The sequence below is a fragment of the Simochromis diagramma genome, unplaced genomic scaffold (genome assembly GCF_900408965.1).
Source record: "Simochromis diagramma unplaced genomic scaffold, fSimDia1.1 OVJJ01000176.1, whole genome shotgun sequence".
NCBI classification, from domain to species: Eukaryota; Metazoa; Chordata; class Actinopteri; order Cichliformes; family Cichlidae; genus Simochromis; species Simochromis diagramma.
Genome location: NW_024386892.1, coordinates 6,753,605 through 6,771,760, shown reverse-complemented (window position 1 = coordinate 6,771,760; position 18,156 = coordinate 6,753,605). Strand labels below are relative to the sequence as shown.

At 39.4% G+C, this 18,156-nt stretch overlaps 1 protein-coding gene across 2 annotated transcripts in view; it reads left to right on the top strand.

The window, feature by feature from the left end:
* The window catches only part of nckap1 (NCK-associated protein 1), a 30,869-nt gene extending 13,184 nt beyond the window's left edge, over positions 1 to 17,685 (top strand). For both annotated transcript variants that reach the window (XM_040034087.1, XM_040034088.1), the window contains exons 5-31: positions 790 to 932; positions 1,054 to 1,144; positions 1,992 to 2,129; positions 2,298 to 2,346; positions 2,464 to 2,620; positions 2,843 to 2,899; positions 3,357 to 3,453; positions 4,724 to 4,830; positions 4,929 to 5,061; positions 5,432 to 5,513; positions 5,654 to 5,712; positions 5,916 to 6,061; positions 6,159 to 6,291; positions 7,200 to 7,319; positions 8,371 to 8,510; positions 9,020 to 9,151; positions 9,593 to 9,811; positions 10,421 to 10,551; positions 10,794 to 10,891; positions 11,343 to 11,436; positions 11,851 to 11,933; positions 13,008 to 13,088; positions 13,177 to 13,270; positions 13,355 to 13,471; positions 16,002 to 16,111; positions 16,992 to 17,081; positions 17,306 to 17,685. In XM_040034087.1, the coding sequence (XP_039890021.1) occupies positions 790 to 932; positions 1,054 to 1,144; positions 1,992 to 2,129; positions 2,298 to 2,346; positions 2,464 to 2,620; positions 2,843 to 2,899; positions 3,357 to 3,453; positions 4,724 to 4,830; positions 4,929 to 5,061; positions 5,432 to 5,513; positions 5,654 to 5,712; positions 5,916 to 6,061; positions 6,159 to 6,291; positions 7,200 to 7,319; positions 8,371 to 8,510; positions 9,020 to 9,151; positions 9,593 to 9,811; positions 10,421 to 10,551; positions 10,794 to 10,891; positions 11,343 to 11,436; positions 11,851 to 11,933; positions 13,008 to 13,088; positions 13,177 to 13,270; positions 13,355 to 13,471; positions 16,002 to 16,111; positions 16,992 to 17,081; positions 17,306 to 17,422 (3,018 nt within the window). In that variant the 3' untranslated portion in view covers positions 17,423 to 17,685. The remainder of the gene's footprint in view (positions 1 to 789; positions 933 to 1,053; positions 1,145 to 1,991; positions 2,130 to 2,297; positions 2,347 to 2,463; positions 2,621 to 2,842; positions 2,900 to 3,356; positions 3,454 to 4,723; positions 4,831 to 4,928; positions 5,062 to 5,431; positions 5,514 to 5,653; positions 5,713 to 5,915; positions 6,062 to 6,158; positions 6,292 to 7,199; positions 7,320 to 8,370; positions 8,511 to 9,019; positions 9,152 to 9,592; positions 9,812 to 10,420; positions 10,552 to 10,793; positions 10,892 to 11,342; positions 11,437 to 11,850; positions 11,934 to 13,007; positions 13,089 to 13,176; positions 13,271 to 13,354; positions 13,472 to 16,001; positions 16,112 to 16,991; positions 17,082 to 17,305) is intronic.
* Positions 17,686 to 18,156: the final 471 nt, after the last annotated feature.

Sequence of the window (18,156 nt, the reverse complement as noted above, 5' to 3'; positions counted from 1 at the left end):
CCTGACGACTTGTAGACTTAATGGTTCTAATAAAAGAAAGGATTAAGTGAGATCTTTCTCCTGTGCTTACCTCATCATGTTTCAGAACCGAAGAATCCTAAAGAGATTCTCTCCTCCCCTTTCTTTCCTCTATTTTTTTCATTCTTCCTCATTCCCTGAGCACTCCAGAGCCACAGAAGTATTTATGAATATGTTTTACCTCCAGCAAGGAAGTTAAATGGTTGGTTCAGTTTTTCCGTTTGCATGAAAATGTTACCACAGGGTGGGTTTAGTCTGGGACAAATCCTGGGAGTTAACCTGCACTGAAGTTTAGGATCTTTGAAAAGGATTCTTTACCTTTGTGAATTAGAGCATAATTGCACATTTTGTGTCATACTTTAAAAGATACGCCAAAGTGATAGAATTTGGAAGGTATCATCTTGATGTCCTTGAAAATATTACAGACTAAACTGGATCCAGATCACCTCCGCATGTATAAACTCAATTTATACATATTTCAGAGCAGGAGTGGGTAATTAAAATCCCCCAGGGCCTGTTGGGGCTGTTGTGGGGCTACTCCAGTAAGCTGAACTCAATTCTGCTCAATTTTATCTCTTTAAAAACTTATTGGTGGTGTTCTCCACAACAGTCCCAGTATCTCATATGGCCTCTTGGGAACATAAATTGCCTACCCCTCCTTTAGAGGAAGTGTTCAGCCTCGATGGAGGTATATAGTCTCTTGTTTCTGTGTAATCGCTGCCTTTCTTGTTGTTTGCTTCATGTAATGACACACCTGTGTTCCCCCATCAGACGGTGAATTTTGACCTGACTAAGAACTACCTGGATCTGGTGGTAACATACACTACTCTGATGATAATACTTTCTCGCATAGAGGAGAGGAAAGCCATCATAGGGCTTTACAACTATGCCCATGAGATGACGCATGGAGCCAGGTAACTGAGAGTTAGATTGATGTGAGAAGTTTGCACACTATTACAGACATCATAGCAGCATAAACTGTTAGTAGAAACAGTTACTTAGACACTACGTCACTACCTCTGTGTGTTGCTGCAGTGACCGGGAGTACCCCAGGTTGGGCCAAATGATTGTGGATTATGAGAACCCTTTGAAGAAGATGATGGAGGAGTTTGTTCCACATGGAAAGGTGGGAGAATTGTTTGTGCATTGTGAAATGTAGGTTTTTAACATTGTACAAATGCAAGATAGTTGATGCAGAGAGCTTTTGGTTTGCAACATCTATACTAAAACTAGGAAAAAGGTTTCTGTAAAGGAACCAGTCCGTTCTGTTCATCCATGTAGATCACTTGTGTATACACCTGTAGCTGTACTGAATAAAAATGTGATGTCAGTACTGATCAAAATAATCACTGGTTTGATTTTCCTTGATCAATAGCCCTGGTATATGCACCATGATCTACAGTGTTTACAGATACTTCTGCTTTTATTGGTTAGTGTTGTTTTTGAATGAGGTTCAGTTGCCATAGCATTTCAAATGCCTCACTGAGCTTAGTCCATGTGGCGTATTGTCCACAAACACACAGACTTCTACTTTTCAAATCATGCATGACTTATGCTTGCGTCGGAAATCTACGTTGTGACTTCCATCATAACTGGAAACTCGGTTTTTGCCCTACTCTGTAACATTTTCCGTAACCTGACATGCGCCTCATGTTGGGTCGACACAGCTCGCAGCGACTCGAATGGTGTAGAAGGTTACAGCATAGGGTTGGGGAGAGTTTCCGGTTACGATAAAAAAATGAGGACATTTATTTCCTGCAGAAGTCTAAATCGGGCTTGATTCTTCAAATAAACTTAATTGAAAACAAAGAGGATGGTTTAACAACTTTCATGACTTTAACAACACTATAAAGGGTTTTGGGTTTGTTTGTTTTTTTCCAAGTTTGCGTACAGTGGCTCTGAAACTGCTGCTTATTTAGTTTCAAAAGTCAGTTTTATACCGGAAGAATTTAGTCCTGTCTCTCCTCCTGCAGTCCCTGTCAGATGCGTTGGTCAGCCTTCAGATGGTCTATCCCAGGAGGAATCTGTCAGCTGACCAGTGGAGGAACGCCCAGCTGCTTTCTCTCATCTCTGCTCCCTCCACAATGCTCAATCCTGCTCAGTCTGACACTGTTAGTATCCCGATTGACTGTCTTAAAATATTCTGTATGATCTGAATGATCATTTAAAGCTTCTCAATAATCTATTAACCTGTTCTGTGCAGGCTTTTGATGTCAGAGCTTCTTTGTGCCAAGTGATACAACTGGAAAAACTGAATTCAACTGTGTCTTTGTCTTTAGATGCCCTGTGAATACCTGTCACTGGACACAATGGAAAAGTGGATTGTTTGTAAGTAGTGTAGAAGCAGAGTCGAATCTAGTGCTCTGATCATGTGAATTGGGTGCCAGATGATCAAAAGGCTTCAGTCTGCAGTTAGCTCTGTATTTCTCTCCGTTCTCTCTGCAGTTGGTTTCATCCTGTGTCATGTGGCGCTGAATAGCGACGCAGCAGCGCTGTCTTTGTGGAAGTTGGCTCTGCAGAGCTCCACCTGTCTCTGTCTGTTCAGGGATGAAGTTTTCCACATCCACAAGGCTGCTGAGGACCTTTTTGTGAACATCAGAGGGTATGAGAATGTGTCTATGTGGACACAGGCAGGCGCTCTTTAACTGGTGCACAATCACACAAACTGTGATCATGTCTCCTTTTTTTTACTTTGATATGATTGTTGAATATCTTTGTGGTTTGAATTTTTATTGAGGAATTTGAAGATTTGATTGTCATTTTCTGTCCCAGTTTTCCCATTTTGCTCTTTTTAAAGCATCCTTTCCTCTTGTGTGTTTTGCAGGTACAACAAACGCATCAATGACATCAGGGAGTGCAAAGAACAGGCCCTGTCTCATGCGTATGTATAACCTTGTTTCATACTATCTCATGCAAACATAAAATACACTCACATTTTATATATATTTTTTTTTCTAATGCCCCCATTTTCTATATTATTAATTTATATTCCTGGTCTTTTATTTAAAGATTTTAACTGTCATTTTAGCATTTGCTTCTACCCTCTCTCGGGAAGCTTCACTGTGAAACATCACCCTTTTCTCTGTATCCTTTTTCATTTTTTCCTCCCGTTTTATCCTCTATTCGTCGTCTTCCCCCCATGCCTCATCTTTGCTTTTATCCTCATTACTTATTCCGTCTTCCCCTTTCATCTTTATTCTTCTGCTGTCACTGTCATCTACTTACTTTTTGTCCTCCTGCGGGATTGTCCTAAAAGTGTCAGAATACCATTTAATCACATTGCCTTGTATGTTTTGATGCACTGCTCTGACTTCCTCGGTCTCTCTGGCTGCCTACAGAGGCTCCATGCACAGAGAGAGGCGCAAGTTCCTCCGATCAGCTCTGAAAGAGCTGGCCACTGTTTTAGCTGACCAACCTGGACTGCTTGGTCCAAAGGTAATATAAAAAAAACACTGCAAATAACACTCTGTTCAGTTGTAATCATAGACTTTCTGTTTCTTCCTGTTTCAGGTTTAAACCTTCTTTCTTTCAGCAGGACATAACTTTGTTTTTGTTACAAAAACAAGTTGGGTTTTATGCAAGTCCAGGGGGAAATATCCTCTAATTCATTTGATCTATGGCCTTATCGCTGGTGTTTATCGTCTCAATCTCTATTTTCAAGTTGTGTGGAATACAACATGATCTTTATATTTTAAATCATGGTCCATATTACTGTCATGACTGATTATAAGGCAGGACATGATTAAGGCCAGGCCTGCCTTATGATTTGTGTTGAACTTCAGTTTCACAATCAGATCTGCCCAGTTTCCAGTGAGGCTTCAAAAACACTAAGCTGCCGAACACATTCAGCTCAAAACTTCAAAAAGTGGTCTTTGCAAAACAATGGTTCATTTCACAGTGGCTCACATAACTTGAAAACAACATGTCAAATGAAAGCGGCTGCAACCTGATGAATTATAAAAAGCTGCCTTAAATACTACAGTATCACCTGTTTAGTTGCTTTTTGTTGCTCGGGATGTTTGCTATTGTTTAAATTGACCAAAACCCATTAGATAGACCTAAACTAATTTCAAATTCATTTATTTTAATTAATTAATTTAACCAGATCTTGTGTACAGAGCCTGAGAGGGAGCTCAGGCAAGCTACAAAGCCACCCTCATTCAGCCATTTTAATGTTCTCTACAGAGCAGGTTGGCGTTTACAGAGATCAATGCAATTCTACAAGTTGCTTTGCCATCATCCTTTCCATGCTCTTAGACTTTAGTGGTATCATTCCTGCTGCCATTGATGTTTATAGTTCTGTACAGGGTGGTTTTCCTGTTGCTTTACCTTTCTTCAGCTTTTCATGTATGTGCGTGGGAGAGCACACAGATCCCAGAACAGGTCCCAGTAAATATAAAACTAACATGGATTGAAATAACCTTTTGTTTTCATTATAGCTGAAATTCAGTCAGGATAAACGGAATAGGGTAAAAGAGTGCAACAGATTATATAAAATATGCAGTAAACTACCACAATAACATGTCTTTTAAATTATGCATCATTTAGAGTCTTTACCAGCCCAGTTCTTCTAGTGGAACTTGATATACGGCACCAATAGCTGCAAAGCCATTCATAAAGTCTCAGATTGCATTTAGAGATTCTGAGAACGCAGATGCTGCGAGCTTCTCTCTCACCACTTCCCTCCAAATTTCTGGTCTGCTAGGCGCTGTTTGTGTTCATGGCGCTGTCATTCGCCCGTGATGAGATCATCTGGCTGCTTCGACACGCAGACAACATCCAGAAGAAAAGCACAGATGATTTCATAGACAAGTAAGCGTGGACAAGTGTGTTTGTGTACACGCGTCATGCCTGTATAAACACACTTGCGTCTTCACACCTGCTAATGTGTGTGTATGTGTGTTTTGCAGACACATAGCTGAGCTGATCTTCTACATGGAGGAGCTCAGAGCTCATGTCAGGAAGTATGGGCCTGTGATGCAGCGATACTACGTCCAGTACCTGTCTGGGTTTGATGCTGTGGTGCTGAATGAACTGGTTCAGGTGGGAACATTTAAAAAAAAAAAATACAAACTCCTGAGACTAAGCACTCTTACTGCATTCAGTCACATTTAATCTGATATTGCTTTCCTCCTAAAACATGGTGTTATTGAGCTGGTGTCACCATCCAGCACGGCTGTGAGGGTGCTTATGTCAGGTGTCAGATTACAGGACTTACATTTACTGTAACGGAATTTTAAAAGCATGTTTTGTTTTTAATATTAATATAAAAAATCAACTTTTTTGTTTCTATAATGCTCTTCAAACTTTTAATGTACTGTATTATTTATTAACATTTTTGTCATATTTAAAAGATGAATCTACAGTGAATACAGTCCTGTCTAATCAGCCTCATTTCCGTTTTATTTTACAGAACCTGTCTGTGTGTCCAGAGGATGAATCTATAATCATGTCTTCATTTGTCAACACCATGACTTCTCTCAGTGTTAAACAAGGTAAGACTCTGTTAAATGGAAGATCAGGAGAAATACCAGGACGAGTCGTTATTTTTGCAGTTGCACTGGCGGTATTGATCGTAGTACAGTTATTAATAATTAAAGTTACTAAAATACTGAGTGTGATTTGTGTGTTTCAGTGGAGGATGGAGAAGTGTTTGACTTCAGAGGCATGAGACTGGATTGGTTCAGACTGCAGGTATATACACAACTTTGGTGCTTAAATTCTTTTGAAATAAGTCTTTCAAGGAAACTATGTTATCCTTGAAAACTAAAACATAATAAAATATTTAATGTGATATTAACGATCCTGTTCAGTAAGTCGGGGTAGTGCAATATGTAACAATAAAGAACTTGGATTTGTCTTTTATGCCCTGCTTGTGCTGTTATTCCTCTCTCTAGGCCTATACAAGTGTCTCTAAAGCCAGTCTTGGTTTAGCCGATCACAAAGAGCTCGGTAAAATGATGAACACCATCATCTTCCACACAAAGATGGTGGACTCTCTGGTGGAGATGCTTGTGGAGACATCAGACCTGTCTATTTTCTGGTGAGACACTCATGTGAAACTCTGGTAAGTCCTGTGCATAATTCAGACATAAGTTTAAATATGTATATTTTCCTTTTTTCTCTGTTCTTGTGTGTAGCTTCTACAGCCGTGCATTTGAGAAGATGTTTCAGCAGTGCTTGGAGCTTCCCTCCCAGAGCCGCCACTCAGTCTGTTTCCCTCTGCTTTGTACACACTTCATGTCCTGTACACATGAGCTCTGTCCCGAGGAGGTAAATACACATATGCATACAAAAACCCAGTTTGTGTGATATTCTTTTTAATTTTACATAATGGGGCCTGTAGATGGGGAGATGAGGACATTTGAAAGTTTCCCAAGAATAGATATCTGTGGGTTGAACGGAAAGTACAGAGGAAGGGGGATAGATGGGGAGATGTAATGAAAGGGGGGTGGATATAATGAAGGGAAATGCGTAGAGGTCAGTAAATCAACCGAGACACATTTTCTTCTTTTTAAACGTAATCGAGGACGTTATCAGCACGTGTTGCTGCACTTCAAATAGGATCTCCTAATGGCCAATTCTGTGTATGTTTGTTGGTATCAGTTGGTCAAAATGTCAGCAGCAAATGTTACAAAAATGTGCCCATTTGGTCAACTTTTAGTGAATTTTCCAAATATAAAAATGTGGAGTCTTTGACTTCCCAGTTTTAATCCAATTTCACACTCAGATGATTTAAATGTTTAAAAATTAAAAGGGAAAAAGGAAAAACATGGAAGAAGAAGAAACTTTTCATGTGAAAAAACTCACATTACAGTTCAAGGATGTTCAGCCAGTCGAGTGTGGCTTTAATCAATGCTGGTTGGAAGTGAAAAGCAACAATTGACTCAGTATAGGCATAAACTGAAGGACACTGATAAACACACTTGTTATTGGAACCAGCAGACAGTTGGGCTTTCTTTTTTTATACCCATCTAAAATGCATCTAAACAGGCACCCCGCAGTAACTGTTTTGGTCTTTTTGAAACAGATTCTACAAAATTCAATACAATTTTTATCATTGACTGACAGCCGCTTTCCCCTCTGAGCCTGGGCATCAGGCGTGATATGTGTGATGATTATGCTGTTTTGATAATGATTTCACTTTGAGTCTTTTTGTCTCTTCCTACTCTCCTCCTCAGCGTCACCACATAGGGGATCGAAGCCTGTCGTTGTGCAACATGTTTTTGGACGAAATGGCCAAACAGGCCAGAAACCTGATCACCGACATCTGCACCGAGCAGTGTACACTCAGTGACCAGGTAGGAACACAAAGCCAACTGTTTACAGGGACAGTTTGACATTTCTAGCTTGAATACAAATGCTACAAATTACTGATCAGACTGACAGTGATACAGGTTAACAATCTGCGTCAGCCAACCCCTCCAACGCCCTCTGTTTGAACGCTGGTTAGACGCTGACAGACTTTATTGAGAATAAAATCAATCCAAAGATAAACTGACCAGTTCATCTGGTTTAATCTATACTTAAACTACTGTCAAGGGTTTCCACTAGGAACAAAACAGCAGGGCTACAGTTGTGCAGACTTCCACACAAGAGGAGAAATACATCCAGGAGTTTATTTCCTTCTTCCAGTATGAAAAAAATACTTTATTTCAAGGTAGAATCAGGCTTTATAAAATATTTTGCCACATGTAATTGCTACATGTCGATTCAGTTGTAAATTATCCCTTTTTGGGGCATTAAGAAATTAATTGCTGGCTTATTAATGTAGAAACAATAATACATGGTATTGATAATTTTGCTATTATGCAAGTTTGACCCAGTACTGAAATAGATTCTCAGATCGACCAACACTTTGCCATCAATACCCAGAGCATAAAATGATGTTTGTCCATATAAATATTTAGTCATTTGTTGAAGCTTGTTGTTGTTAAAAGCTCCTTAAATATGTCTGTCAGTCTCCTGGTTTAACTGCCTAAGAAAGATTACCATGTTGCTTTTCTTTTGTCTTCAACATGAGATGAAATATACCTCATTTATCCCAAACGTTCAAAAAATCCACAACCTTACTTAAATAAAATACAATAGCTAAAAAAAAATGAGAGCAAGGCAAAACAAAATCAATCAATAAGTTAAAACATAATCAATAGAAAAGATTTCAGTTAAATGAGGAAAAAAGGAGCTTAATAAGTAAAATTTTTAATAAATTGTAAAAATCATAATATAAAACAATAACGATTCTTTAAACAAGTAAAAAGGTCTCATGTAAATCTGAAGAGCACTTTAAAACCAAATGTCAGTGGCTTAATAATTGTAGTGAAATGTTGTACCTTTTTATTTTTACCTTAGCTGCTTCCCAAGCACTGCGCAAAAACCATCAGCCAAGCTGTGAACAAGAAGAGCAAGAAGGCGACGGGGAAGAAAGGCGAGCCGGAGAGGGAGAAACCAGGCGTGGAGAGCATGAGGAAGAACAGACTGCTGGTCACCAAGTTAGTACAAAAAGAGGGAACGTGAAGATCTGAATGTTTTTGAAGGATCTGCAGAGCCACAGTCTGCCTCTGTCTGTTCTCAGGCTCAGCTTATTCTTTATGCTTCTTTTAAAAACTCATTACTGTTGAGTGTGTTTTAATTATAGTGATCTGTAATTGTTTATAGATTAATAAGTATTCATCTTTGCTCATGCAGTAAAAATGAAAATGGTAATATTTAGCTGTTTCTTTCTCCTATAAATAGTTGAAATATTATTTTTTTAACACATCAAATCTGGCTGGTATTGTTTTGAACCCTCCACCGTGTTGTTATCACCGTTTCCCAGACGTGTCAGTGCTTTCCAATTAAGTTTTTATATTTTCACCTACATATATCTATACTTCCTTCATTTTAAGTCTCATAGTTTTGCTGTCTTTTATTGGTTTTATTGGTATTGTTGCTTGTTTTCTCTGCACAGATCAGGTTTTAATCATATCTGTTGTTTATGTGTCTCCTCCCGCCCCCCCAGTCTGGATAAACTCCACACCGCCTTATCTGAACTCTGCTTCTCCATCAACTACGTTCCCAACCTGATTGTGTGGGAGCACACTTTCACACCGAGGGAGTACCTCACCTCGCACCTGGAGATCCGATTTACCAAGTAAATAAGCACGCACGCATGCTTTCATAGTGAAGGTGTATAATTACAGATACATTTTGTCCAATTTAGAGTTGCATCTGTCGACCTCGCAGCCCAGCTAACGCTGCTCTTCACCACCTCTGTGTTAATTAAATACTACATGTACAGCTTTCAGTGAATAGGAAAAAGTACAAATTACTACTTCATCATGACATGACAGTAATTATTAAGCAGTGCACAGTCCAGAGGTTGTTCTTTAAGCAGTTATTTAAAAGCAGATTAATTGAGCAGTTTAGGTGTAAACAGCTTTGGTGTTTCAGAATGAAAAGTTAAGGGATTGCAGCTTTATGATCGTTAAAATTAAGGTAATTAAAGTAAGTTGTGCAACTTTGAGGTTTAAAAGTGCTCTTACTAAATGTACTTTAACTTAGGCATGTCTTATTGACCTCTGATCGTGTCCAGGTCCATAGTGGGGATGACCATGTACAACCAGGCTACTCAGGAGATAGCCAAGCCCAGCGAGCTGCTGACGAGCGTCCGAGCATACATGACCGTGCTGCAGTCCATAGAGAACTACGTCACCATCGACATCACACGAGTTTTCAACAACGTCCTCCTGCAGCAGACGCAGCACCTGGACAGCCACGGAGAGCCCACCATCACCAGTTTATACACAAACTGGTGTGTTGATTTTTAGCACTTCTGCAATTCTCCAAAAACATTGTTAATAAAATACCAAAAAATGACACAGCAAAGGAAGCAGAAGTGTAATTTGAGGAGGAAATAAACAACAAACAAAACGCAAATAACTCACTAGACTTTTCTCAGTAGTTTTAGATGATTGTTTTTTTTTAATCAGAGCAATTTCTATTCTCCTCACATCCAGCTCCATGTCTTTATTCTTGGGCTCTACTACAGTAGCTTTTTTCGGGGCCTTAATTCAGCCTCTCTGTTTACCTTCTGTCTGAAACGAACAGTTTTGAGTGCACCCTACCTTAACTTTCTTCTGAAAAGTTAGTTTAGTTAGTTTAACATTTAATTTATTATAACATTTAGGAAGATGCACTATTTGACTGGAGGACCAAATAAGCACATCCACACCAGTGAGGGGTAAATCCTGAACCCAAAACAAGCAGAAAACCAAATAAAAATTTAATGGTTTGCAAGCTCAGTGGCTACAGTTTTACTTATTTATTATACCCGACAGACCTTAACGGAGCTCAGCTTGTTTTTCTTTTGAGGACCAAGCATGTAACCTATACTGAGACGGCATCCTGTGTGTGTTTGTAGGTACTTGGAAACGTTGCTCCGCCAGGTCAGTAACGGACACATCGCCTACTTCCCCGCCATGAAGGCTTTCGTCAACCTGCCCACTGAGAACGAACTAACTTTCAATGCTGAAGAATACTCTGATATCTCTGGTACAATCACTCAAAAGATTGTTTACTCATACAAACACACTTTGTGCATGAAAATGTTAGTAACTTGGTATTTATGACGACAAACAATACATCGGCTATAGAAGAGAAACCTTAATGTGGGGTTTTGTGTATTAATATAAGTTTAGAGTTTAGCCATCTTGTTTTTTTTTTCTGTTCCTCGTCTTGTTTTTTTTCTGCTGAAAGTTTATTGAAAGTGTTTATTTTTTTTGCTTTTTCCACAGAGATGCGTTCCCTGTCAGAGCTCTTGGGCCCGTATGGTATGAAGTTTCTTAGTGAGAGCCTGATGTGGCACATCTCATCTCAGGTTGCTGAGCTGAAGGTATAAACATGTCCACAATCATAAAGATATACTCACATATTGAATAATAATAATATAAACTGTTATACCAAGTTGTACAGGTGATATTATTAGTCAGTGAGTTTTATTCAGATGAGTGATTTCTTTTTCCTTACCTGTTGCGTCTCTGATTCTTTCTTTTTTTTTTTTTTTTTTTTAAATATAATATTCAGAAAACTGATTCATATATTTGTAATCTTTTGTGAGAAGTCCGAGCAGTGTGCCTGGCCTTATTGGGGATATCCCTTCTTCCTTACATCAGAGAGAGCCAAAAATAGGGAAACAAATTGGTTGATATTGAGCGTTTAGTGTAGTCTGACGCCTTCCATGGTTCCATTCATAACCAGGCTTTTTTTTTTTTTTTCTTTTTTAAAAATTTTGACAAAATGTTCTTACATATATTTGTGTTTTGTTTATTTGCGTTTCTCTGTAGAAACTGGTGGTAGAAAACATGGAGGTGTTGACCCAGATGAGGACGAGCTTTGACAAACCAGACCACATGGCTGCGCTCTTCAAGAAACTCACCTGTAATTACTAACACTAACGCTAATACTTGTGCTTACACTTACTTGGCACGGGTCTTTGCAGCTACAGTTTCATCATGGTGCCGAACAATAAGTGATTATCCAAACACGATGGGAGTACTTATGCCACTTTTTGTGTGTGTGATGTTTAGCTGTTTACAATCAGCAGCCTTGGCTTGTTTCATGTCAGTGTCTCAGTTTCAGTCTCTTGTTTGAGATTCGATTACATCTGTGTTAAACTTGCCATCGTATTGAAAGTGGTTGGTTAGAAATGACTTCAAGTTAGTACACTTGAAGTACAAATTGATACACCTCCTTGCAAGTTTATTTTTGTGACTGGTGAACTCCTGAATTAACACTGATCACTATGACAGCTGCTGTAATTCCACTCACTCGCTGTGTTTTCTGTCTTTGTAGCTGTGGACAGTGTTTTGAAGAGAATGACCATCATTGGGGTCATTTTGTCCTTCCGCTCGCTCGCTCAGGAGGCTCTGAGAGACGTAAGGCACACATAATCATATACCACTCTGAGGTGATAGATACTGGCAACTTGTGTCAATCAAGGTTATTATAATTAACTAAAACTAAAGCTGGATGTGGAAAAAAATTACTGAAAAAAAAAATTAACTCAAACAATTTTGTGAACTTGAATAGAATAAAATGAAAATGTAAAGGAAAGTTTGACTATTTACGATACTGTGACACACCGTGGGTCAGCTGCTTTTGAAAAATTAGTTTTTATTGTAAAACCTGTACTAATTTTCTCTGAGACATTCAGAGTAATAGCATGCAGTAATAATTAAAAAGACTAAGATGAACACTGAAACTAACAAGAGCTAAACCGAAATAAGAAAATCCACTCTGGAAACTAACTGAAGCTAAACTTAATTTAAAACAAAAAGTCAAAACTAAAACTAGAAAATACAAAACTATAATAATGTGCATTTCTTTGTTCAGCTTTGGGGCATATTCATGGCATTAAAATACAGTCATTTAAAAATGTTTTCATTTAGAAAGGTACAGTAGATGTTGTAGGCATTTTAATATTGAACCTCATCATCTTTTATACTGTAAATGGCCAAAATCAGTCTTACTAGACTGTCCCTGTCAGGTTAAAGCTGAGTTATAAGCTGAGTTACATCAAATATGAATTAAACCTGGCTCTGATTCCAGCTACTCCCCTCTTGTCTTTTTAACGATAAATATCATGGTTTATACTTACAAGCTTTCATGTTCTTTGGTCCTCTGGATTTAGCAATTTAGAAGTTGGAGTTGGACCAAGTTCCAGAACTGGATTAACTAACCTAAGCCTTCTAAGACTGACATTTAGCTGGTTTCCGGAAACGCTGCTTATTAAAAGTGAAAGGATAAAAATATCAGGCAGCACTCTGAAATCACACATTAAATTAAGACATTCAGTGTAAGTGTTGAGGTACACGTTTATTGGCCCTTGCTCATTCAGTCTGAGATTTCCTGATAGTGGCTGCTGAAAAGCACACTTCTAAATATTTTAGAGTATTTCCTCTTCCATCTTTCTCCGTCTTAGTGGTCTGTGTCGGTTTTGCTTTTTCCAGGTTTTGTCCTGTCACATTCCTTTCCTGGTCAGCTCAGTGGAGGATTTCAAGGACCACATTCCCCGAGAGACGGACATGAAGGTAAAACACACTGACGGGCTTGTCGAGGTAGATGCGCTTCCGGATGTCCCGCTCTTTGCGTTCATGTGGATGTTTTGTCTGTTTCCAGGTGGCCATGAACGTTTACGAGCTGTCCTCAGCAGCAGGTTTACCCTGTGAGATCGACCCAGCTCTGGTGGTGGCTCTGTCCTCTCAAAAGAGCGGTGAGTCGCAAACACGGTCACACACAAACACCATCCAGGAGCCACGCAATTCATCTGTATGACCATCACGATGTTTGTCTGCAGAGAACATCAGCCCAGAGGAGGAGTATAAGATCGCCTGTCTGCTGATGGTCTTTGTGGCAGTTTCGTTGCCAACACTTGCCAGCAACGTGATGTCGCAGTACAGCCCAGCCATCGAAGGTAGGACACCATGCTCTGTAGATTTGTTAAGAAGATCTAGTTAAAGTGACTCTCACACAGATTTTATGTTTGCAGTATGAAGTGCAATAAAGAGCAGGCACAAAACTTCAAAGACTCAAAGTGGCGGTTCATCCTAAAATCACATTTCTATATTTTTCCTGTGGCCTGCAGTGCTGTGTCTCCATCTAGACTGTTTTGGTGTGAGTCAGCCAGCTCTGTAGATATTATTAGCAGAGATGTCTGCTTTCTCTTGATTCTAATAGAAAGAAACGCTTCTCCCATTTTGGTATTTAAGGTGCCAAAAAGTTCATTTGGAAAAACTCAGCATTAATGTCTCTTTCCACAAATTGTGACCCAGTTTCTCGGAAAAAACACACCAACCTTGCGGCGAGCATTTTCATGCAGGGACTACTTTCTGTCTTGCAAACTATATCTGCCAGTCGTATCTGTGTGCAGAAAGAAGTCTGTCGTGCGCCAGTGACACGAGACAGGATGTAAAATTAATGGCATCCCCCCCCTCAAGCTGAGCGGTAATGATAGCTCGCTGCTTGCTTCATTTATATGGAGGATGTAGGCAGTGGAAAGAAAACGTGTAAAAGGCTGGTATTGTTTAAAAATCTTTTCCTTTTCATTTTTTTTTTTTTTCTTGTTGTTGTTTGAGAACCACAAAGGAAGTGCCACCTAGTAGACTGATTTTTAAAACCACTACAGGCCAGAGGTGAAGAGTGTGGGCAGGGTGGAGTTGGCAGCCTCCCTCAAGATGCTCAGATTTATTTGGTTGGGAGTGACCAGAACGGACATGACTAGAAATGAGTGTATCGGAGAGACGGCACAAGTGGAGCTGTTTGAAGACAAAGTTAGAGAGGTAGGATGAGATGGTTTGAATAGTGGAGTTGAATATAGAGCTGCCAGACAGGAAGGAGAAGAAAAGACTGCTGAGATGATTCATGGATGTAGTGGTTGGCGAGACAGAAAAGCATGCTAGACACTAGAGTCGAGAGGAAAAACATGTACATCTGATTACTGGGTTAAAAACAGTAACATGACGGTGATGCCTTCAGGTCAGGGGTGTGAAATAATGAGGCCAGAAGCCAGTTGGGTCCACTGGATCTGTATTTTCAAAAGTTTTCCAGCTTTTTCTGTTAGTAAATATTGATCTTCCCCACTGCCATTCACACTACATGAAATACTTATGTAACAGATTAATAATTAAGTGAGAGAAAAGTTTCTGTTTTTCCAGCATCTCCACATTTCTAATGCTGAACACTCAGTTTTCTTATATTAGGATAAGTCAGGGATTAAATGTTTCGTTGAATGCGTTTCCACCAACAGAAAGGGGAGTTTCACTGGTTCAGCCCACTTAAGATCAGAGTGGGGCATTTGTGGTCCACGATGTAAAATTAGTTTGACATCCCCGCTTTAGGTTTCGTTGTTTGTTTAACCCACATTACAAATCTTTGTTATGTTCACTTTTGCTGTTAGCCTAACAAGCAGCAGTTACCTTCTGGAAATTACAGATGCCATGCATGCATGCTGCTGCACTCCAGGTGTGTTCTTTTAAAAAAGTGTTTGACTTAATGACTTGACTTTGGTTTGAGGCCGGCTGAGACTCTGTGGGAGGAAAAATTCTGGAGTAATTGTTGTGATTCAAATGATTACAAAACAGAAATTATAATACATGATGCACTTAAGTATATTTGTGATACAAATTGATTCCTCTCCATCATTTTGCCCTCCATTTCCTGCTCTAATATTCATTAATAAAGGGGATAATAAGCCCGTCTTGTGACTCACTGCTGGGGGAAAAAAATTCCACTTTGTAGGAAACAAAATTTACCACGTTCAACGCGCGAGACAGTTTCTGCATGCAAATGACGTCGACCTTGTGCCCCAAGATTGATTTATGTGTGTTCATTAGAGCCATATTATCATCTTCATTATGTGTACTTTTTAAATAATTAATCAGTTTTAAACGTCTGTTTAGCCCATGTGACCCATGTTTGTTTTATTTATTTGCCTGAAAGATTCATTCAGTTATACAGACTTGATATTTAGATCCACGGAGGGGCATCGCTGCAGATACATGAGGCCTTTTGATGAGATATCGAAGAGAGTTATAACTCAAGGTCGCAAATTATCAAGACAGTGCCACTTAACAACCTTGAAATGAAAGGCGCCATTGTTAATAAGGGACATTTGAAAAGGATAATGAGTTGTAATGGGCTCCACCATTGTTAGTATGCAGACTGTGTCCCGACGAGTGATTGGTTTTGCCGGGAGCAGGTCTTAACACGTCGCACCGGTGCAGCCACACTAACCGTTCTCTAACCTTACGATTACACGCGCGTTTTATATTCATGTGCTTGTCATCCATGTCACATGCGATACAGAAATGAAGCCCAGGATTGACAGATCCATGTTTTATAAGCCTGAAATTGCCTCTGCTGTGAAAGTCACATGTGAGAAATTAAACCCGAGTCAATAATCTCTCATTCTTCAGCTAATCGTGTGTGTTTGCTGCCTCCTACAGGCCACTGTAACAACATCCACTGCCTGGCCAAAGCAATCAACCAGATCGCTGCTGCTCTCTTCACCATCCACAAGGGAAGCATAGAGGACCGCCTCAAAGAGTTCCTGGCTGTAAGACACTGCATTTTTGTTACTCTTAGAGAACTTTACATTATAGCTGGGGTTTCGCTAGTGTAGCACTGCGCTGTGATGGCAGCTCTGCAGGGCATCATGTCTGCATTCTGACGTAGAAGATACGCAGAATAATTAGATTCATTTAAACTTATAGGGGGATATACAATCTCTCATCATAATGTCAACATCAAACACGCAAGGTAACAAATTAAAGGAAAAACCTACAACTGAGGTATCCGGTGACTATTATGTGGCTTGGAGCCGTTATTCGGGTCCCCTTTCGAAGTTATCCTGATCAGCGCTGTCCTTTGATGAAACCTTTTTATCCTAAAGGGAATGGTCTCTTTGAGGATGACAGTGTCCCAAACCTTGGGTCATGGACTCACTGAATGGTTTGATGTGTATGAAAATTATGTGATGTAAGCAATGACCTTCATAGTCTTTAGATCTGCGTCCAGCTGAACATCTATGTGAGCTTTTTGGTCGTCACCCTCATCAAAATACCAGGTATCTTTCAGACAAATGAGTTTCATCCCTCGAGTTACAGCAACTTGCAGAATCTATTTCAAGGAGAACTGAAGGGCTTATGGAAGGAAACTGTTGTCCCTAGAAGACTTTGTGTTGTTGCTCGTTATTACCAACAGTCTGTGTTATAAGAAGTACAGAGTAGACAAGCAGTCATGAAGTGCTTACATGTCTTTGAAGCTCCAGTAATTATGCAGCTAAGTCAGATTTTCTTTGATAAATTTGGAAATGGTGTGTAATTTCCCAATTTTTGTCAAGAAATTCTAAAGTTTAGTCAAAACTGATACGAAAACAAAACCGAAGCTTGACTTGAGAGACTCTTAACATCAGTCTGTAACATGTTTCTGTGTAGCTGGCCTCATCCAGCCTGCTGAAGATCGGTCAGGAAACGGACAAGATGACGACACGTAACAGAGAATCTGTCTACCTGCTGCTGGACATGGTAAGAAAACTTTACGTACAGGAGACTTTATCTGTCGAGACTTGTTCCTCTTTTAAAAGTAAAACATCCTAAAAAGCAACTATCAAAGCTATATCAGGATGTGGAGAAAAAAAATGGATTCAAGTTGAAGTGCAGAACTATTTTTAACATTCAAGTTTACTTCTGAGTATTACCGTATATTTCCAATCGTCTAAGAGTTGTTCTGCATTTCGTTTCTGCTTCAGATTGTGCAGGAGTCTCCCTTCCTCACCATGGACCTGCTGGAGTCCTGTTTCCCTTACGTCCTGTTGCGAAACGCCTACCACGCCGTCTACAAACAGAGCATCAGCGCTAATGCATAGACACACACACAGACACTAACCACACAAAGGCATACCTTATAGTCTGCTATTGAATGGGGGTACAGACAAAACAAATACACACTACCAGAGTACACTAAATCCAAACTAAACACACTAATCTATGCCTACAAAGCCTCAGCGTGTTCGGACAAAAAAGCAACACTGTCGGCATTTAACACTAAACGCGTAGCATTGAAAGCAAATCCACTCAAAATATAAGAAGAGCGTATGAAACACAAGTGCTCGAATTAAAAAGAGGAGGGGAAAAAACACAACATATGAACAGAAACACGAGCTGGATGAAGTTGGGGGATCAGTGTCTTTATTTTAATCGTACCGTTTCCATGATGTTGCCAGGGACCACGACCATAGCAACACAAAAAATACATAATGTTTGGTTGGTATAAAAGAACAAAAGTATAAATATATAGTATATATATATAGTTGACACTAAAATATTTTTTTTTCTCCTTTGTTTTGAGAACTTTTTTTTTGTTTTTTTTTTTTTAATTTTGCAATGAAAGTTTTGAGAACTTTAGTGGCCAGCTGATAACTACTATGTGGTGATGGATTTTTGGATGCTTACTTTGAGAATGCAAATGATTCTGATGTTTTTGTGGGGTTTACTATTATTCTTATTATATTTCTTTTATGGATGCGGGGTGAGGATTCCTGTGTTGATACTGAAAGACACGTTGCTCGTTAATCTGAGTTTACACACGCGTACAGATACA